This window comes from Panthera onca, chromosome C2 (genome assembly GCF_046562875.1).
Source record: "Panthera onca isolate mPanOnc1 chromosome C2, mPanOnc1 haplotype 2, whole genome shotgun sequence".
Classification (NCBI taxonomy): domain Eukaryota; kingdom Metazoa; phylum Chordata; class Mammalia; order Carnivora; family Felidae; genus Panthera; species Panthera onca.
In genome coordinates this window covers 148,400,246-148,422,539 of record NC_138347.1, presented here as the reverse complement: position 1 = coordinate 148,422,539, position 22,294 = coordinate 148,400,246, and the positions used below count along the sequence as shown (strand labels likewise).

At 47.5% G+C, this 22,294-nt stretch overlaps 1 protein-coding gene across 4 annotated transcripts in view; it reads left to right on the top strand.

The window, feature by feature from the left end:
• GASK1A (golgi associated kinase 1A) overlaps positions 1-16,283 on the top strand; it is a 90,211-nt gene extending 73,928 nt beyond the window's left edge. For 3 of the 4 annotated variants that reach the window (XR_009611961.3, XR_009611959.3, XR_009611960.3), the window contains exons 3-7: positions 10,120-10,242; positions 11,925-12,028; positions 12,701-12,851; positions 13,822-14,014; positions 15,111-16,283. Coding sequence is in view for 1 of the 4 variants with exons in the window: in XM_060638424.3 (XP_060494407.3) it covers positions 10,120-10,242; positions 11,925-12,028; positions 12,701-12,911 (438 nt within the window). In the remaining 3 variants the exon portion in view is untranslated. Of the gene's footprint in view, positions 1-10,119; positions 10,243-11,924; positions 12,029-12,700; positions 13,191-13,821; positions 14,015-15,110 lie in introns of those variants that run through there. The other variant, XM_060638424.3, reaches the window with a different exon arrangement.
• Positions 16,284-22,294: the final 6,011 nt, after the last annotated feature.

The following is a 22,294-nucleotide window of genomic DNA, read 5'->3' as shown; positions in this document are numbered from 1 at the left end:
ATTTATTGGTCCATTTCCTTCCCAAGGAGCCTGTTTTCATTTATTTGTGATCCTGTGTGCATTCTTTATTTTGAGTCCAAATCTATGTCTTCAATTCATGTGTACCCCTCTGGCTTAGTCTCCTGGGACATGAGGTATTCTGTCAGTTAGAGAGGATCCCAGAACTGTGATCACTGCCGACCGTTCAGGCTTCCAACCAGAGATGTGACATATCATAGTACCTACCATTTATGAAATGCCTACACCTGTGTGGCAATGTCTACTGCAAACCACACCCATGAGTTCATTGAAATCCTACAACAGACCCAACAGATGGGAGCTATGTTCCTCCCCATTTCACAGATGGCACAGCCAACTATGGAGGACTGAAACACCTGCCTGGATGAAGGTGTGTAAAGGGTGACATTGAGGATCCTTACATATATTAAAAGCAGGACCTCCATCAGGGTGAGGTATGAGGGGCAGAATTCTACATTGGTCCCCAAGGCTCCCCACTCCACTGGCATTAACCCCTCTCCTTGAGTATGGGTGAGACCTGTGAATATGATGGAATAGCACTCCAACGACCAGGTTGCCAATCATTTATCCTTGAGTTGATCAAAAGGAACATTATCCTGGGTGGGTCTGACCTAATCAGGGGAGCCTTTCAAAGGAGATGAAGCATCTAGAGAATTTCCGAAAGTACACAGCCATGCTATGAACTGTCTGGTGGAAGGGGAGGCCTCTAGGAGGACCCTGAGATCCCTGGGACCTAGTGCTACGACCACAAAGAATGGTTTCTGCCAACAACCTGAAGGAGCTTAGGAGATGGCCTTGAGCTACAACGTGACATGGCCCCTGGCCGACACCTGGAGTTCAGCCTGGTGAGAACCTGAGCAGAGAACCCGGCAAAAATGTGATGGACTCCTGACCCACAGGAACTGTGACATAATAATGGGTTCTTCGAAGCCACTAAGCCCCTGGTAGTTTGTAATGCAGCAGTGGAAAATGAATTTATGAGCCCAAGGCACAGACATTTTGGGTGTAGGGCCAGTGCTGCGTGACTTGGACAGCGAGCACCTCCCTCCGTTTCTTCAGCCTCACCCTAGTCCTGTCTCTGTCCAGATTTTTTTAACTTGTTTTTTCTTTAATTGTCTGTTCATATTCTTTGCCCCATTTTCTTTTGGATTGTTGGTCTTTTTCTTAATGATTTCAAGAGCTTTTTCTTGAGGAAGGCATTTAGCCTTTTGTTTTTGTTATATTGTAACATTTCTCTCAGGTTCAGTTGTCATAAGCTTTATTTAGAGTCTGCTGTGCAGAAATTTAAAAAATGTATGTTGTTAAAATTATCAAGCTTTTCTTTTGTGATTTCTAGGTCAGTATATGCTTTAAAAGGCCATCCTCACTTCAGGGTTATTTTTAACTTCAGTCTTCCATGTGTTTTCATCTCTCTTTGATCCATCTGGAAGTTATTTTGGAGTAAGAGATAAGATGCCAAACAACGATTTTTTTTTTTTCAGATAGCAACCCAAATGTCTCAGCACATTTGTCGAATAATCAACCTTTCCCCCCCAACCTGAAATGTTGCCTTTGCCATATAGCCAATTTCCATATGTATGTAGGTCTATTTCTGGACTCTGTTCTGTTCTACTAAAGGTTCTGTCCATTTATATGCCAAAATCACAGTTCTAATTGCTGGGCTCTATATTTTGTGTGGATAACCAGTAGGGATTGCTCTTCCTCATTTCTCTTTCTTAGAATTCTCCTGATATCCTTGCAGGGTATCTACTGTCGTATGAAATTTAGAGTCCGCTTGTTACTCCTCCTTCCCAAGTCCTTTTGGGATTTTATTGGGATCAAATTATATTTGTGTGGACTAATGTAGAGGGAAATTACATCTATATTAAAATATAGAGTCATTCTAGCCAAGAATTGGATACTGTTGGTTCGCAACCCACTTTGGACCTTCCCGGGTTTCAGGAATCTGAAACTAGCCCCTCTATGTGGAAGGCACTGAGAGACCAAAGAAAGAGGCAGGCCACTCCAGGTTGGTAGGTGGCAGGTTTAATAAACAAAGAGACCTTACAGACAAGGCTTGTCTTGGGCAACAACAAGACAGTGGATCCCGGTGTCCACCTGCTGAATCTTAAAAGTTCATAAAGAGGCCTTACCTGAGTTCCGTCATGTATACTGTGCAGATGTTCTCATCACCACGTCACCATCTCAAGGCAATGTCCCTGGAGCAGCCTCTGGGAGCAGGAGAGGCAAGTGGAACCCACATTCCAAAGACAGGGGAGGGGACAAGGAGCCTGTGCGTGCCCAGGTCCAGCTCTTGAGTCAACAGGCAGACGTTCAATGACGTTCCCCAGCAGATATGTCTCTCCATTTATTCATGTTCCTCAGAAGCATCTGCATGTTTCCTTTACTCTCATGTGGGGTTATTCCTGGGCATTTCATCTTCTTGTGGCCATTTGAAAATAGGATCTTTTTTTCCATCATACGTTCTGGCCAGGAGCCCAGGTCTGCATGAAGGCTATTATTTCTGTGTATTAGTTTGGTTAGTGGCCACACGCTAACTTTGTATTGCTTCTAATGGTTGCTCAGCTTCTCCGCTGGCTTTTCCAAGTATACCCGCGTTTCATCTGTAATGAATGCACTTTGTCTTCTCATTACCTCTTACCTCATTACATTTGCTGGTGCTTCCAGGGCAATGGTGAATATTCATGGAATGATGGACATGAGTTGTTGCTACAGATCTGGGACCCCTTCTAGGGTTTCACCATTAAACATAATCCTAGTTTTCCACTAAAGATATGATGAGGAACTATTCATTATTCTTGCTTTATTAAGAATTTCTAGGGGTGCCTGGGTGGCTCAGTCGGTTGAGCGTCCGACATCGGCTCAGGTCATGATCTCTCAGTTCATGGGTTTGAGCCCCACGTCGGGCTCTGTGCTGACAGCTGGGAGCCTGGAGCCTGCTTCGGATTCTGTCTCCCTCTCTCTGCCCCTTCCCCGCTCATGCTCTGTCTCTCTCTGTCTCTCAAAGATAATAAACGTTAAAAAAAAAATTAAAAAAAAAAAAGAATTTCTAGGGGCGCCTGGGTGGCTCAGTCAGTTGAACGTCCGACTTCGGCTCAGGTCATGATCTCGCAGTTCGTGGGTTCCAGCCCTGCATCGGGCTCTGTGCTGACAGCTCGGAGCCTGGAGACTGCTTCGAATTCTGTGTCTCCCTCTCTTTCTGCCCCTCCCCTGATCATGCTCTGTCTCTGTCTCTCTCTCAAAAGTAAATAAACATTTTAAAACATGAATTTTTATTGTCAGGAAAGGATGCAAAATTTTATGAAATGCCTCTGAAGTATCCGTGGAAGAGATCACTATTTCCCTTCTGACGTATTATGTGAGGGTTTCTGTGTAAGGTGTTCTGACAGTGACTCCTCCTAGCTTTCTCAGTTGGAAACGTTATTTGCTGTAAGTGGATTTATCTTTTGATGGCTGTGGTTTTTTGCACTGATGTCTTTTTAGATAAGATCTAGTTCTCCTCAGTGCATCTCCTCAAAGCCCATCAGCCAGTCTATTGACCTGCATCTTAAGCTGGTGCTGCAACTTCTGGCCTCGGGCTTGGGGCAGATGTGGCGTCCAGATGTTCCTCCCCGGAGCCTCCAGGAAGATTGCTCTTTGTCAGGACACGTGGAGAGCACCTGCAAGGTGAGTCCTTAGAGAAAAGTGGGAGCAGTGCCCATTAACCCACTCCTCTCCCACTCCGACCTCCCTGAAGAAACCTCAAGACTTCTCTAACCAGCCAGCCGGGCAGGGTGGGACCAGACCACTGGCCTCCTCGGAGAGAGATGCTGCCATCCTGTGGCGGTCGGAGCCCCAGGCAGCGAGCCTGCCCAGGCAAGAGCCACCCTTTCCACCCGGAAGGACCCAGGCCTGTGACTACTCCCAGCTTGGGAGAAGGTCCATGAACAGGGGGCGTGGGCCATCAGGACAGCAGGTGGCTCTTCTGGACTCCATTAGACCCAGATCAGGCACTGGCTGAGGAAACTGTCTTGGCTCAGGAGCTTGATAGGTCATTACAGGACTCTGGCCACCCTTCATACCCTATGCTGGCTCCCCCCCAGACCCGCCCTCTCCCACAGCTGGACCTGGTGTCCCTCCTTGGCAGACTGCATGTCTTGTCCCACCCGTTTGTCCTGTTCAGGGGCCACAGAGCCAGGCCTCCCCCTGAAAACTTCTGGTGTTGGCATCTTGGGCGGGGAGGCAGGGTGTGATAGGCAGGCTTTAAGTCATCACGGTCCCATGCTGTCAGTCAGCCAGGCACTTCATTCACTCATTCTTTCACTCAAAAAAAACCTCAACTAAATCTCCGGTTGTGCTAAGCAAGTGCTGGGTGCTGGGGATCGGACTGAATCATGTCTTCACCTTTGCCATCAAGGGACTTGGGATCTCTGGTGCCACACAGTCCCACTCACTGGTCAGAGCCAGACTGCTCGGTCTGAGCCTAAGCACCACCACGTCCTTGCTAGGGGGTCTTAGGCATGTTACCCAGCCTCTGTGACTCAGTTTCCACATCTTTGAAATGGGGATGATAATGGCATCTACCTCTTGGCTAGTGGGAGGGACTAAATGAGTTGTGACATGTCAAGCTCTGAGTGGCGCCTGCCACAAAGTAAGGGCTTTACAACTGCTCAAGTAAAAGTGAACAAAAGCTTCAATCCACGTCATGATTGGGTGACACTGCTAGGCTGGTCAGAAAAACCCAACTGCAAAGGTTCGTCCTTGTTTCTTGGGAACTCCTCATTATTTCAAAAGAGGGAAAAAGAATCAAATCCTGAGGGAATGTGGGAAATGGAACTTAATCTTGGCCTTGTGTGGCTGCCAGCCTGCTGCTGTTTAAACTGAATTTCTCTTCAGTGGAAAAAAAGAACCAGACAGTGTGGCAAAATAGTCAAACTGGCGACTGGGCCTGACCAGGCCCTTGCTGTTAAACATTCTAATGAGTATAGAGTTTGAGAAGCCAGGAATGTTGTATGGGCCAATATTCCTTCATGGCTTCCTCTGGAAACATACACTGCCACACATCAAAATCTGCACAGAATGGCCTGGAGATGGGGTCGGAGAGGGTTTGCCAGGAGGAAGGGGGTTTGGTAGGCTGTGCCTCAGGCATGTTATGAAATCCAGAGCACCTACTATGTTTCGGTCTTGCCAGCACTGCCCTGGCATTTACTCTCCCAGCCAAAGAGAAGCAAGCAGGTGGGTGTCTGTCTCACAGACATGTCCACACTCTGGAAACTAGGCCTGCCCATAAGACGAGAGTGGCTACCCTATCGTTAGCACTTTATTTCAAACTCTGGGTCTCTGACCTGTGCCACTGGGTGAGGCTGGGGCTTCCTGGTGTGTGTGTGTGGGTAGGGGAACCCCTGAGATTCCTGGGGGTCTTTGGGCCTGCCACTCCCAGGGCAGACACAACAGAAGGTTCTTCCACAACAACCACCCCCTGCTTTACATGTATCGTTACCCTACGTGAGCCTCAGGGCAGTCCCATGGGAGTATCCCCGCCCCATTTTGTTGACGAGAAAACTCAGGGGTTTCGAGGTTAAATAACTACCTCAGGTCGAATAGCTAGGGCATAGTGGAGGAGAGGGCATGATACAAGCTTCAAGTGGGTTTAAAACCAGTTGGAAGGCGGAGAGGTCTCTGGTGGCTAGCTGTAGGGCTCCTTCCTCGGCCCTGTCCCGATCAACACTTTCACTCACAGCTGGAGTGAGGACACTGCAGCTAAAGATTTCCACACAGAGCCCTGTCGTGATTCACCTCCCACCCAGTCCTGGGCTTGGGCATCAGTGCGTCACCATCTTCCACTGACCACCACTGGTCTGGGAGTGAGCGTGTTACCTGATTTGGTCCAGTCAGGCTGAAGGGAAGGTTGCTGGAGGAGAGGTTCATTTCCCCTCTGTCTCTCTGTCTCTGTTGCTCTCATTCGTCCTCTCCCCCACCCTCTTCGTTCTCTCTGGACACGTACAAGGAAACACATACCCACAGTGGCCACCTGCAGGCTTCCAAAGACTATGCTGGGCTGTTAATATTGGGGGTGGTGAGTGGAGAGCAGAAAGAAACCCGAGTCCTTACTATGTCAATAAGTTGCTGCTAAGTCTCCAGCCTGCCCTATCTTGGGACTTGTTGCCACAGATGATCCTAACTTGCCTTACGGTTGAAGGCGTTTTGAATCAGGTGTTTCTGTTACTTGTGGCTGCTGTTATCCAAAGCCCAGGCAGCCAAAGCAGTGATGGTCCATGTCAGGGGTCTTGTTAATGTGCTCACTTCACGAACAGGGTGGGGGTTGTTTTCACCCTGGCCAAGCTGGACCAGGGCTTTGTGCGTTGGTCTCTAGGCTAAACTTGTCTCTTTCAGTAGTGCCTGTGGGTGTCTTTGGCCCGCCGGCCCTGGAAATCCTACCTAACCTGGCCTCACAGAATTGACCTCAACCTGTTGGGGGCGATGGTCTAGGTCTGACATGCAACTTCTCCATCTTGAACTATTGCAAAACAGACAATGTTTTGGGACAGAGGTTGGGACTGTTTAACACTCCCGTTTCTGGACATCTGGTTTTGTGAGGCTTACCGAACCATAGTTATTTTCTTGTTTGTGTCGAAAGAGATCAATTTTGTATTTCTTCAGAATATATGTGAATTTTCCTACAAAGGGATATGGAAATAATCAGAGGTCCGCACACAGGACCTTTTACTGGCCGGCACTGGGCTGGGCTGGGTGGCCTGGGAGGTGGCTTCGACGAGTGCTACATCCTGGAGGTGACATTGTCCCACTTACCCCCATTTATGGGGAGGGGCGGCTGCCATGGGCAGAGGGACGCAGGATGGCGGTGCTGGCTCTGGTTGGCTGAGCAGCGAACCACAGAAGAGAGACACGGGCCATCCAAACACCACCATGCCTGCTGCTGCCTCAGTTGTTGTCATGGAGGATGGTGGGCTCTGTGTCTCCTCGTTCTTCCTCTTCCTGCTTCATAGTTTTGAAAGCTGTTCTCTAGCAAGGGTAAGACCAAATTAATTAATCCCATGAAAAGTAATGATGGAGACCTCATTTGACCTCTATAACTGGCTCACTCTTCCTGATCTTCAGGGAGGCAGGGCAGGATAACACAGAGGGCTGGGCTTCAAGCCAGGCAGAACCTGGTTCAAGTCCCATCTATATTACTTTTACATTTATGGCCTTGCTGTGTCTGGGGTCAGCGTCCCCCTGTGTAAAGTGGGATAACGGTGTCTCCCTTGCAAAGCTGCAGTGAGGAGTGAATGAGCTAGAGGTGGGTGGCAGTGACAGTGGCAGTGGTCGTCTGAGTGTTTTGGCTTTTAATAGGTTACTTTATTATTTTTTTATGTTTGTTTGTTTAGAGACAGAGAGCTGGGGAGGGACAGAGAGAGAGAGAATCCCAAGCAGGCTCCGCGCCATCAGTACAAGGCGCAACACGGACTCCCACGGACTGTGAGATCATGACCTGAGCCAAAACCAAGAGTCAGATGCCCAACCGACTGAGCCATCCAGGCTCCCCGGTGATGTTTCGTTTGGACACCAGTTCTCCACCGCCCACTGGGTGTCCCACAATTCCATTCTGACTCTATCTGCCTGGAGTAAGTGTCATATCCCACAAGTTAAAGGGTTCAGTCCTACAAGACTGTTCCAGTTCAGACGCCAGTCAGAAGTCCTGGGCTACCCACACTTCTGACCAACTGGCTACAAACCAAGGGTTCTCATGACTCCCTCCTCAGGTTTGATCATTTGCTAGAATGGCTCACAGAGCTTGGAAAAACACTTTACTTACATTTACTGGTTTATTTTAAAGGATACAAATGAACAGCCAGATGAAGAGGTATGTGGGGTGAGGCCCAGAAGGGTCCCAAGCACAGGAGCTTATGTCCCGATGGAGCTGGGGTGTGCCACCCTCCTGACACGAATGTGCTCACCGACCAGGAAGTGCTCCAAATCTCGTTGTTCAAGTGTTTATCACCCGATCTCTAGCTCTCCTATCCTTCCTGGAGGTTAGAGGTGGGGCTAAAGGTCCTATCCTCTGTTCACTTGTCTTCTGGTGACCAACCCCCATTCTGAAGCTATCTGGGGCTCCCCTGAGTCATCTCATTAGCACAAACTCAGGTGTGCTCAAAGGGGCTCATTATAAATCACTCAGGAAACTCCAAAGGTTTTAGGAGCTCTGTGCTAGGATCAGGGCACAGAGACCAAATACATTTCTTATTACACCACATCATCATCATCTCTGAGGGAGAGACACCATCGTTGCTTTATCAGACTAAAACCACTGCTGCCTTTGCTGTAAGTCTGTGGCTGTTCTGCATCATCACCACTGCAGGGAGGGAGGTGCCCTGATCCTGCCAGAGCTGAACCGTGTGCTAGAGAGGAATCACAGAAGGCTTCCGGGGACTGAGGGAGGGAGGAGGCCCTCTCTTTCTGTGGGGCCCCTCACCAGCGTGGTGCCATCTGGCTTTCTGCTTCCCTTGCCCTGACTTTCACTCACCTCCACGCTGAGTCTATCCCTTCTGTTGCCTTGGTCTGGACAGTTGCCCCAAGCAGAGTATGTTACCTGGAGCTGATTTCTAGATTCCCAGGCTGGCACCTTTCCTCTCCAGTGGTGTTGCCAGGCTTTCTAAATTAGTCTAGCCATTCTGCAGAAGGGGGCCTGAGTCTCCATGCCGCACACAAGGCTCTTTCAGGAACCAGATTACCTTTGCATCCTGAGAGTTAGCACCCGTGTGAGTCACCATCCTGATTGGTAGAGCCCAGGGGTCCCTGGGCCCTCCCTCTCCTGCGACCCTGACACCACCTGGGGATTTACAAGGACTCAAACCCCAGGTCCCACAACCCGGGAGGATCTGGTAACCTTCCCAGGATTTAGACAAATCCCAGGCAGCTGATCGTGTTTCACATACCTCGCACGGAGGGCACATCTCACACCCTCAGCCTCCTGCTGCTCCCTGCTTCACTTCTCTCTTCCCCTCCTCTCTCTCCTCCCCCTTCCGCAGCAACAAATGGATTTTTCCTCTTGTTCCAAGCACAGCAAGTCCTATGGAGACCTCACCTTCTGTTGTTAGCACTCATCAAGGTATTGTATCCAACCAAATTTCCTTCCCGGCAGGAAAAGGGGCGCATCTCCTCCAGCTCGCCGACCCCGACCCGTGTGACGCCCCCTGCTGCCCCCAACCTCACCCTGTTTGGAATCCACTTCCTGGCACATCCCAACCTTTTCCACACACCTCCTGCTTCCACCTATCCCTTTCCTGTCTTTCTCCCTACAGCAAGACCAGCCCTTCCATCCTGAGGACTCTGCCACTTCTGTTTTGATGCCTTCTCCCTTCTGGACCCCCTCGCATTGGACGCACACAGTAGATAACATCCTCACGTAGGTCAGGGCTGGGCTGTATCCGTGTTTCTGTTTAATTCCTGACTTGCAGGCTGTAACTCCTTCGTTCTGAAGAAAGCTACTGGAAGCAGGTGCGTGGGATGTATTATTGTGCGAATTCTATGACACTCTAAAATGTCATGTGTGTCTCCATGTGTGTCTGGAGGGGCTGGGAGGCAGAACTCCTCAGAACTGTCCCCACACCATGCCTGAGGATTCCCCCTTGAGGCCTCCAGTGTAAAAGGAGCCTGTAAGGGGAATGCCTTCCTCCTTCCCTGACTTTGACTCAGGCCTAACAAGGGCCTGAGCTTTTACCTCCAAAGAAGGGAGGAATCCCTGCTGTCGCATTTGCCGTGTAAAGAAAAAGTGGAGTTGTGTGTGAATTTCCCCTGGTTGACAGATGGTCAGCACTGGGAGGCCCAGTGGCCTTAGGCCAGAGTTTGGGGCAGCGACACAGATTCGGCAGTGGGGATCAGTGGAAATCCGTGCGGGGCTGAGGCGTGAGCAGACAGGCCCACGGCCAGCAGGACGAGCTGGCTGGAGGAGCAGACCAGAAGCTCCCTCCCTAGCTGGAGGCCAGCCACGAGCTGACCAGCACCGACAGCCACTGAGGACTGTCCCCAGCGTGAGGCCCCAGGGGTCAGGTGGCCCGAGTGCCGGGCCCGGTGGAGGCAGGCATCGAGCCACACCCCCTCAGAGGCTGGATGTCCTCATAGGTCCATGACCGCCTGGACCGCTACTGCTGCGGCTTTGAGCCCGAGCCGTCAGACCCCTGCGTGGAAGAGGGGCTCCGGGAGAAATGCCGGAACCCGGGCGAGCTGCGACTGGTCCACATCCTGGTACGTCCCCTTGTCACCCAGACTCGGGTTTTCGTGTCTCCCCCTTCAGTTCATGAGTTTCAGAGATCATGTGACACTGGGGGTTCCCAATCCTATTCTTTTTAGCAGAAGCCTTTGTTTGAATTGTGTTTCCAAGAGGCCACAGTATGGAAAACTGACCCAAGTGGGGCTTTGCAAATGTGGTTGAGGTGGGGATGGTGTGGGGGCTGGGTTTTCATCAACTCCACTGTCCCCTTGAGAGTCCACAGGGAACCCCTAGGGCTCCCAGAAGCAGGTGTGAGGGCTGTGTGTCTAGTCAGCCACCCACATTGTGCCAGCAGCTGTGGAAACTGCGGCCTGGACCGGGGAAGGGCGTTTCCACGGCCGCATGGCTGGTCAGCGGCAGTGACAGGGCTCCCTCCTAGGGCCCAACAGCTCACAGGCCGGTGCTCGCCAGAGGAACACTGCGCTGCCTCCTGTTAAAAGTAGAGCCCAGGGTGGGAAGCGATGTGCAGAGGCCATCAGAGACAGGACTGCCATGGCAGAGCAGTCTCTTCTGTCCAAGGAGCGAGGGGCCGCCCTCTGGAAGGGCTCCTCCGCCTTCTCCCCACCCAGTGAGCTGAATATCCACGATGCCTTACTTTGGCCAGTTGCTTTTGGAGAGAGTAGCTGTCAGCACGGTGCCCTGGGCTACCTTCAGGCAGGCCACACCAGCCAGGAGGCCAGGGCTGTCTCGTGAAGCTGCTGGGTGGTAGGAATTCTCCATCTCCTGCCCTCAGAGCTCTCTCTCCTGTTCCCTGGTAAAAGGCAGTTATCTCTGGGAGAGATAAGGCTTTTATATCCATCAGTTACCCCTGGGGGTAGCCATTTCACATATCCCTTAGGACAGCAGTTTTCGGAGGGAAGAGTCATTGGGCTTTAAGAAATAGATGATCCCTGATGTGTGGAGAGGGGTGAGGAGGGAGAAGAGACAGAGAAGAGGAAAAGCTAGGATCCTGGAGGCAAAAGTTCATATGTTAAGCCTAGGTTAATGGAGAGGATTATGGGAAAACACCATGGAATCCTGGAGAATATATAGGAATGGGGTGTGTGCACAGGGGTGGGAGTAGGGAGTGGAAGACATGCCACGCCATGTTTTTGAAGTGTTAAAGAATTCCCTTTGGCCGGTTTTAGTTTTGAAAAGCGTTTAGGAGTCCCTAAACTCTTCTGCTGTGGGGCTAGAGTATGCTGCCTGGGAATGGAAGGCGTTGTGTGTTCTTGGTGATGCTCAGGGGAATGTGCAGGCGCTCAGGACGCGTGAGCGTGTGTGAGCATGCACGTATGCGATGTGCCCTGAAGCCACAACCCCACTGGGTAGGCCATCTCTGCACCTGCCGGTTCTCACCCACACGCCTCACGCCTTCAGCCACCAAAACAGGTGTGTGCTTCTCAGCTGTGTGACTGTGTGCAAATTACTTCTTTGTGCCCCTGACTCTGTAAGATAGAGCTAACGCTAGCCGTCCCCTTCTAAGGTTGCTGGGAGGGTTCACTGAGATGGCAAGATGACTGCTCAGCGTGTGGGGGCCATGAGGTAGCAGGGTGGACTGTGGGACTGTCAGCTCAGGGTCCCCCCCTTCTGAGCCCCTCAACCCTGACAGAGCCCAAGGGTGCCAGCTAGGCTGCAACCTTACCCACCTCTGTCTCTGCCCATCTTCTTCCCTGAGGTCCGGAGCAGTGACCCATCCCATCTGGTCTACATCGATAACGCCGGCAACCTTCAACACCCTGAGGACAAGCTGAACTTTCGGCTGCTGGAGGGCATAGATGGGTGAGGGTCAGCGGGGTGGGACAGGGGTTCAGAGACTGAGGCTTGATGGCCCTGCTGTAGACTGGGGAGCCTTAAATCATGGCTCCTGTGAAGTCTGCAGTCTTTTAGACAAAGGCTATTGGATCTGAGCCTCAGGAGGGGGTGGGGAGCCCTGGGAAAGCTGAGGGGACACAGCCAGCAGGCCCTTCAACTTCTGGTGCAGTACCCCCACCCCTAATAGCCAGAGGGCCTCCTGGCCCAGCGGAACACTGGCAGCCTGCTAGGGCCTGGGGAGGCCAGCCCTTCCCTTGCCCCAGAGGAGGAGCTAGCCTGGGCAGCCTACCTTTCCTGCCCACTCATGACAGGTAGCTCAGCCTTCTTAGAACTCTTTCTGGCATTTGCCAAGCACAGCAGGAGGCATTTCTCCTGGGATAGCAGAGGTGACTCCCCCAGCTTCTCTGTGGGGTGGGATCCATCCTAAAGCTCTATCCCCTGCCTGCTGTCACAGCAGGTAGACGGGAGGGTTCCCTGATAACGAGACAGCAGGTGGGCCCTGGGACTTTGCAGGATGACTTTGCCAGGGTTTGCCAGCTGTGCGATTTCTGGCCATCTGGCTTCACCTGTCATGGAAATTTTCTGAGATCACTTTTGCTTTTCCTTTCTGTTATGGGGCTCGGGGGACCTGACCTCCAGGTTTCCTGAGTCTGTCGTGAAGGTTCTTGCATCAGGGTGTCTACAGAATATGCTGCTCAAGTCACTGCAGATGGACCCAGTGTTCTGGCAAAGCCAAGGCGGGAGACTGGGACTGACGCAGGTTCTCCAGACCCTGGAGCGGCGAGGACAGGTGCTGCTGGAACACATCTGGAAGCACAACCTGACACTCTTCCAGGATGAGGACTCGTGAGCTTGTGCATTGCCCAGGCAGAGCTCCTGCCTCACTGGCGGGGTGCATCACAACACCACTCGAGTGGATGAGCATCCACGCTGCTGGCCACATTCTCTTGGGCTCCCCCCAACTTGAAGACAAATGGGAAAAGCCAGAATGTCACAGAATGTGTCACCTGCTTGGGATGGTGAAGGTGGTTGTGGGTGTTGGGTGTTCAATCTTACCACAGTCCTTTCTGTCTTTTCAGCTCTGGCTGTTTACTCCCTTGCACCAATAAATATTTTCAAGAACATTCTATGAACCGCTCCAGATACTGTAAAATTGTGCATCCCACACGCATATGTAGAGTGGACGTGTGAGTGCCTGTGTGTGTGTGTGTGTGTGTGTGTGTGCACACGTGTGTGTGAAGTTTCTGGCTGAAAACACCAAGCCAGAATCTTCAGAATCTTGTCAGTAAGCAAGGCCCCAAGCTTCCAGCAAGCACTTTTGTGTCCTGATGTGAACAGGTCTGCTCAGCACAGATCAGTGGATGCATAAGCAGACACTGTGTGGTCCCTCCCAGCTCACTCAGTGCATGTCAATCACCCCTGGCACCGGAGGACAGGGCCCAGCTCTCTGAGCTTAGCCCACTCGGCAAGACACTGTCCCTAGCCCTCCCCTCAGCACTGGCCTCTTCCTCCTTCCGGAATGGTAGGGGGCGGGGGAAGCCTCCAAGCCCAGCTCTGCCCAAGTCCACAGAACTCCAGGGTTGGGCCCCATGCCCCTGGGCCATCCTCAGCTGAGAATGGCTCCAGCTCGGGGGGCACAGGCCTCTCGACGTGCTGTTCCTCAACACATACCCCTTCAGTCCCTAGCTTCCACCTCAGAAAGTCTTGTTAAATATATGCACCCTTAACACCCTTAATTTTTTTTTTATTTTGATTTTCAGAGGCCTGGACTTGAATGCAGGAGCTCTGGGTTCAGATCTGGCCTTGGCCACTTAATGGCTAGCAACTGACAAGTGTTTATTGAGCACCTGCTAGAGTAACTGGTAACGTTTACTGAGTGATGACTACGTACCAGTCGCCGTGACAGTGGTTTATGTGGATCAAGGCACACCTAACCTCGCCACGACTCGACGGGTAGGTGTGATTATTAGCTCCATTTACCGATTAGGTGTGATTATTATCATCTCCGTTGTACAGATGAGGCACAGAGGGGTTTGGTAACTTGTCCAAGGGCACCCAGCTCATAGATGGAAGGGTCAGAATTCAAACTCAGGCCGGAGTTGTGCTAGCGTGTATTGAGCCCAGGACCACCACTAAAGGGCACTCCCACCACCCTGCCCAGTGGCTCCGAGAGCTTCTCTTCCTCGAATCCCTTTGGATTCGGAGCGGATGATGAGGCAGGGCCAATTCTGTGGAATGTGGAGGAGCAAAGTCCGACCCCAGCCAAGCACAGTCGCGTGCATCTGGCTCCCTGCCCATTGCTCTTTGCTTGTTAAAGTCTTCTCCGTCTACAAACTGTGTCTTTTCTGCAAACTTGAAACTTCATCCACTTTCTGTCCTTCTCAGCCTCAGCACGCGCTGCTGGCCCTAAGCCTCCCCCAGCTATTGCTTCTGGAATGAGAAGGATGTGCCAAGCAAAGCAAACAGCTGGGGATGGAGAATTAGGACCTTCCCATCAACCTTAAGAGGCTTTGAGGACAGCTGAAGGGTCTGGTGAGGCCACCACAATCACCAGCCACCATGCTGCCTGACTGGCCTCACCCCAGGCCCGACTGTTTCTTTGTACTTCATCCTAAAGGGTCTGTTTCAAGGAAAACGATGGAGAGGCTGGTGACAATAACAGGTTCACGGCTCTCTAGATGCAATGCCAACCATCCCCCAGCTCTGAAAATCAAAAGCCTTTTCATACGTTCGGTGCCAGAACTCCTGTCCCGGTCAGCGTGGATATTCATACATTGTGTTGCCTTGCAGAAATACCAGTGTGTTGTTATTGGGTGTAACCTCAGACCCTGCGGAGAATATTGCATAATACACGGTACAGGCAACATACTATGTTTCTATATCTGAAAAATTCAGGATTCTGAATGACATCTGACCTCCAGGGTTTGGTTGTGGGGTTCCAGACCCGTAGTAACTAATTTGTTACCCACAAGGCATGGTGCTAAGGGGCTTTATACAGAGGATTTCATGAATGCCTTACACTCCCAGCTGTATGATCCTTGCTCTACAGATCAAGAGCCTCAGCTGGGGAGGGAGTACATTGCCCGCGGCCAGACAGATGGAGGTGGCAGCGTCTGCCCATGAACCTGGGGAGCGCTACCTGGCATGAAGTGAATACGGATGGTGGTCTGCACCGTGCAGAGGAGCTGTACTGTGTTCCTCATCACAAAGCCTCGAAATAACTCCATAAGGTAGGCATTATTGCTCCCATTTGACAGAACAGAAAACTGAGGCTCAGAGACCTTGAGTCATTTGCCCCAGGTCACAGAGCAGGTAACTAGTAGGGCTGGGATTTGAACCCAGGCTCATTTAACGCCAGAACCCCTGCCCCCACCACTATAGCATCCTTCCTTCCTTCCTTCCTACTGTCATTCATTCACTCATTCAAGAAATCTTAGTGAGATTTCCCACACAGAATATAGAATTTGGAAGGAATCAGTGTGTGTGCTGCATTGTGGTGGCTGCATGTATGCCATTTGGCCATCAGAGCGGGTGTCCTGGCTTTCTGTCGGTAAGCAAGGTCCCTGTCACGGGGATACAGGAAGTGTGAGGGCAGTGCTGTGGGCAAGAGGGGGTCAGAGCTGAGTCGGCGGGGGTGCAGCACAAGGAGATGTGGGAGGCGAGATCTCTGTGAACGCTGCAAGCCGGGCTTTCCGTGGACCAGGGCTTTCAGAGGAGTGGGCGGTCCCCACTGAACCCCAGAGGCTCACCCACCAGCTCAGACAAGACACTTCCCGCAGTCCCCACTCCTGGGCCACCTGAGGGCCAGGAGCTTCCTCTCCAGGCTTCCTCTCCTCTTCTGCTCCAGACTTCCTCTCCAATCTGCCTTTCCAGGGACCCTGGCCTTTCGTCCCCTGGATCCTGCCCCTACCCTGCCCCAAGGCCTCTCCAGTGGGGAGGATGGATTACTTATCATCACCCTGAAGGAGTTCTTCCCCTCCTGCCCCTCACCTCCTCCTCTTTGCTTCACGGGCCCTCCTGTCCTCCCTGGCCCACCTCTGGGCCCACCTGTGGTTCTGGTTAGCACTGTTCAGGGGATGCTTATTTGGGGAGTGGGGCCTGCTAGGGCATGTGGGTATAGGGGCCAAAGGTAGAGTAACCTGTGCAACATCTGGTATTGTCCAACCGATGAGAGAAGTCACTTCATGGAGAGAGGCACAGGAGACAAGAGAAGTGAAGTCCCTTCACGCTGATGGATGCAAGAATATGGATTTAAAACAATTTTTTTAATGTTTACTTATTTTTGAGAGAGAGAAAGACAGAGTGTGAGCAGAGAAGGGGCAGAGAGAGAGGGGGAGACACAGAATCTGAAGCAGGCTCCAGGCTCTGAGCTGTCAGCACAGAGCCTGATGCGGGATTCCAACTCATGAACTATGAGATCATGACCTGAGCCGAAGTTGGAGGCTCAACCAACTGAGCCCCCCAGGCACCCCAAGAATATGGATTTTTTTTAATTTTATTTTAAAATTTTTAAAATTTATATCCAAAATAATTAGCATATACTGCAACAACGATTTCAGGAGTAGATTCCTTAATGCCCCTTACCCATTTATCCCATCCCCCCTCCCACAACCCCTCCCATAACCCTCAGTTTGTTCTCCATATTTATCAGTCTCTTCTGTTTTGTCCCCCTCCCTGTGTTTATATTATTTTTGTTTCCCTTCCCTTATGTTCATCTGTTCTATCTCTTAAAGTCCTCATATGAGCAAAGTTATATGATTTTTGTCTTTCTCTGACTGACTAATTTCACTTAGCATAATACCCTCCAGTTCCATCCACGTAGTTGCAAATGGCAAGATTTCATTCTTTTTGATTGCTGAGTAATACTCCATTGTATATATATATACATATACCACATTTTCTTTATCCATTCATCCATCGATGGACATTTGGGCTCTTTTCATACTTTGGCTATTGTTGATAGTGCTGCTATAAACATGGGGGTGCATGTGTCCCTTCGAAACAGCACACTTGTATCCCTTGGATAAATGCCTAGTAGTGCAATTGCTGGGTCGTAGGGTACTTCTGTTTTTAGTTTTTTTAGGAACCTCCATACTGTTTTCCAGAGTGGCTGCACCAGCTTGCATTGCCACCAACAATGCAAAAGAGACCCTCTTTCTCCACATCCTCGCCAACATCTGTTGTTGCCTGAGTTGTTCATGTTAGCCATTCTGACAGGTGTGAGGTGGTATTTCATTGTGGTTTTGATTTGTATTTCCCTGATGATGAGAGATGGTGAGCATTTTTTCATGTGTCGGTTGGCCATCTGGATGTCTTCTTTGGAGAAGTTCTATTCATGTCTTTTGCCCATTTCTTCACTGGATTATTTGTTTTTTGGGTGTTGAGTTTGATAAGTTCTTTGTAAATTTTGGATACTAACGCTTTATCTTATATGTCATTTGCAAATATCTTCTCCCATTCCATCAGTTGCCTTTTAGTTTTGCTGATTGTTTCCTTCGCTGTGCAGAAGGTTTTTATTTTGATGAGGTCCCAGTAGTTCATTTTTGCTTTTGCTTCCCTTGCCTCCAGAGATGTGTTGAGTAAGAAGTTGCTGTGGCCAAGATCAAAGAGGTTTTTGCCTGCATTCTCCTTGAGGATTTTGATGGCTTCCTGTCTTACATAGAAGTCTTTCATCCATTTTGAGTTTGTTTTTGTGTATGGTGTAAGAAAGTGGTCCAGGTTCATTCCTCTGCGTGTCACTGTCCAGTTTTCCCAGCACCCCTTGCTGAAGAGACTGTCTTTATTCCATTGGGTATTCTTTCCTGCTTTGTCAAAGATTAGTTGGCCATACGCTTGTGGATCCATTTCTGGGTTCTCTATTCTGTTCCATTGATGTGTTCTTGTGCCAGTGCCATACTGTCTTGATGATTACAGCTTTGTAGTATAGTTTGAAGTCTGGGATTGTGATGTCTCCTGCTTTGGTTTTCTTTTTCAAGATCACTTTGGCTATTCGGGGTCTTTTCTGGTTCCATAAAAATTTTAGGATTATTTGTTCTAGCTCTGTGAAGAATGCTGGTATTATTTTGATAGGGATTGCATTGAATATGTAGATTGCTTTGGGTAGTATCAACATTTTTAACAATATTTGTTCTTCCTATGCAGAAGCATGGAATCTTTTTCCATTTTTTTGTGTCTTGTTCAATTTCTTTCATAAGCTTTCTATAGTTTTCAGTGTATAGATTTTTTACCTCTTTGGTTAGATTTATTCCTAGGTATTTTATGGCTTTTTGTGCAACTGTAAATAGGATCTATTCCTCGATTTCTCTTTCTGTCGCTTCATTGTTGGTGTATAGGAATGCAACCGATTTCTGTATGTTGATTTTATATCCTGCAACTTTGCTGAATTCATGAGTCAATTCTAGCAGTTTTTTGGTGGAATCTTTTGGGTTTTCCATATAGAGTATCATGTCATCTGCGAAGAGTAAAAGTTTGACCTCCTCCTGGCCTTTTATTTCTTTGTGTTGTCTAATTGCAGAGGCTAAGACTTCAATACTATGTTGAATAACAGTGGCGAGAGTGGACATCCCTGTCTTGTTCCTGACCTCAGGGGGAAAGCTCTCAGTTTTTCCCAATTGAGGAATGATATTAGCGTTGGGTCATTCATATATGGCTTTTATGATCTCGAGGTATGCTTCTTCTATCCCTACTTTCTTGGGGGTTTTTATCAAGAAAGGATGCTGTATTTTGTCAAATGCTTTTTCTGCATCTATTGAGAGGATCATATGGTTCTTGTCCTTTATTTTATTGATGTGATGAATCACGTTAATTGTTTTGCAGATATTGAACCAGCCCTGCATCCCAGGTATAAATCCCACTTGGTCGTGATGAATAATTTTTTTAATGTATTGTTGGATCTGGTTGGCTAATAACTTATTGAGGATTTTTGCATCCATGTTCATCAGGGAAATTGGTCTATAGTTCTCCTTTTTAGTGGGGTCTCTGGTTTTGGAATCAAGGTAATGCTGGCTTCATAGAAAGAGTTTGGAAGTGTTCCTTCCATTTCTATTTTTTGGAACACCTTTAAGAGAATAGGTGTTAACGCTTCCTTAAATGCTTGGTAGAATTCCCCTGGAAAGCCATCTGGCCCTGGACTCTTGTTTTTGGGCAGATTTTTGATTACTAATTTGATTTCCTTACTGATTATGGGTCTGTTCAAATTTTCTATTTCTTCCTGTTTCAGTTTTGGTAGTGTATATGTTTCTAGGAATTTGGCCATTGCTTCCAGATTGCCCATTTTATTGGCATATAATTGCTCATAATATTCTCTTATTATTGTTTTTATTTCTGCTGTGTTGGTTGTGATCTCTCCTCTTGCATTCTTGATTTTATTTATTTGGGTCCTTTCCTTTTTCTTTTTGATCAAACTGGCTAGTGGTTTATCAATTTTGTTAATTCTTTCAAAGAACAAGCTTCTGGTTTCATTGATCTGTTCTACTGTTTTTTTCGTTTCAATAGCATTAATTTCTGCTCTAATCTTTGTTATTTCCTGTCTTCTGCTGGCTTTCGGTTTTGTTTGCTGTTCTTTTTCCAGCTCCTTAAGGCATAAGGTTAGGTTGTGTATCTGAGATCTTTCTTCCTTCTTTAGGAAGGCCTGGATTGCTATATAGTTTCCTCTTATGACCGCCTTTGCTGCGTCCCAGAGGTTTTGGGTTGTGGTGTTATCATTTTCATTGACTTCCATATACTTTTTAATTTCCTCTCTAACTTCTTGGTTAGCCCATTCATTCTTTAGTAGGATGTTCTTCAGTCTCCAAGTATTTGTTACTTTTCTAAATTTTTTCTTGCGGTTGATTTTGAGTTTCATAGCATTGTGGTCTGAAAATATGTACGGTATGATCTCGTTTTTGTACTTACTTAGGGCTGATTTGTGTCCCAGTATATGGTCTATTTTGGAGAACGTTCCGTGTGCACTGGAGACTTATTCTGCTGCTTTAGGATGAAATGTTCTGAATATATCTGTTAAGTCCATCTGGTCCAGTGTGTCATTCAAAGCCATTGTTTCCTTGTTGATTTTTTGATTAGACGAGCTGTTCATTGCTGTGAGTGGGGTGTTGAAGTCTCCTACTATTATGGTATTACTATCGATGAGTTTCTTTATGTTTGTGATTAACTGATTTATATATATGGGTGCTTCCACATTTGGCACATAAATGTGTACAATTGTTGGGTCTTCTTGGTGGATAGACCCCTTGATTATGAAATAATGCCCTTCTGCATCTCTTGATACAGTCTTTATTTTAAAGTCTAGATTGTCTGATATAAGTATGGCTACTCCGGCGTTCTTTTTTGACCATTATTAGCATGATAGATGGTTCTCCATCCCCTTATTTTCAATCTGAAGGTGTCTTTAGGTCTAAAGTGGGTCTCTTGTAAACAGCATATAGATGGATCTTGTTTTCTTATCCATTCTGTTACCCTATGTCCTTTGATTGGAGCATTGAGTTCATTGACGTTTAGAGTGACTACTGAAAGATATGAATTTATTGCCATTATGATGTTTGCAGAGTTGGAGTTTCTGGTGATGTTCTCTGGTCCTTTCTAATCTTTGTTGCTTTTGGTATTTATTTATTTATTTATTTCTCTCTATATATACATACTTTTTCATCTTTTCTTCCCTCAGAAAGTCCCCCTTAAAATTTCTTGCAGGGCTGGTTTAGTGGTCACAAACTCCTTTAATTTTTGTTTGTCTGGGAAACTTTTTATCTCTCCTTCTATTTTGAATGACAGCCTTTCTGGATAAGAATTCTTGGCTGCATATTTTTCTGATTCAGCACATTGAATATATCCTGCCACTCCTTTCTGGCCTGTCGATTTCTGTGGATAGGTCTGCTGCAAACCTGATATGTTTTCCCTTGTAGGTTAGGGACTTATTTTTCCTTGCTGCTTTCATGATTCTCTCCTTGCCTGAGTAGTTTGTGAATTTGACTATGATATGCCTTGTTGATGGTCGGTTTTTGTTGAATCTAATGGGTGTGCTCTGTGCTTCCTGGATTTTGATGTCTGTGTCTTTCCCAGGTCAGGAAAGTTTTCTGCTATGATTTGCTCACATATCCCTTCTACCCCTATTTCTCTCTCTTCCTCTTTTGGGACCCCTATGATTCTGATGTTGTTCCTTTTTAATGAGTCACTGATTTCTCTAATTCTTAAATCGTGCTCTTTTGCCTTAATCTCTCTCTTTTTTTCTGGTTCATTATTCTCTATAAGTTTGTCCTCCACATCACTGATTCTCTGTTCTGCCTCATCCATCCTGGCCACCACGGCATCCTTCTGTGATTGCAGCTCAGTTATAGCATTTTTAATTTCATTCTGACTAATTTTTACTTCTTTTATCTCTGCAGAAAGGGATTCTAATCTATTTTTGACTCCAGCTAGTATTGTTATTATTGTGATTCTAAATTCTGGTTCAGACATCTTGCTTGTATCTGTGTTGGTTAAATCCCTGTCTGTCGTTTCTTCATGCTCTTTCTTTTGGGGTGAATTCCTTCATTTTGTCATTTTGAAGGGAGAAAAGGAATTAATGAGGTAGAAAAATTAAAATTAAAAAATATTAAAATTTTAAAAATGTTAAAATTAAAAAATTAAAAACACACACACACAAAAACCAAATAAATGATGCTAGATTCTAGGTGTGTTTTGTCTGGGTGTTGAAAGTGGTTTGACAGATTAGAGGGGAAAAAAGGGGGGGAGAAAAAAAAAAGAAATCATTTGAGAATTTGAAAAAATGAATACACTGAAGTAGACTACAATGAGATGATGGGAGTAAAATAGAATTTGAAAAAATATACACAAAAGTAAAGAATGAAGTAGAAAAAATTAAAGAAAAGTAATAAAAATTAAAAATAAATATGAATGTTTTCTTTTTCTGTATTCAAGAAAAAGAAACAAGAAAGAGAAAAAAAGATTAAAAAAAGAAAGAAAAAGAAAAGGAAATCGTTTGAAAATCTGAAAAAGTGAATACACTGTAGACTAAAATAAAATGATGGAAGTAAATAGAATTTGAAAAAAGTTACATAAAAGCAAAAAATATAGTAAAAAAATTAAAGCAAAATACTTTTAATAGAAATTGAAAGTAAAAATGAATTTTTTCTCTCTCATTCAAGAAAAAGAAAAGAAATGAAAAAGGGAAAAAAAGAAAAAGAAAGAAAGAAAAAGAAAGGAAATCATTTGAAAATTTGAAAAGGTGAATACACTTAA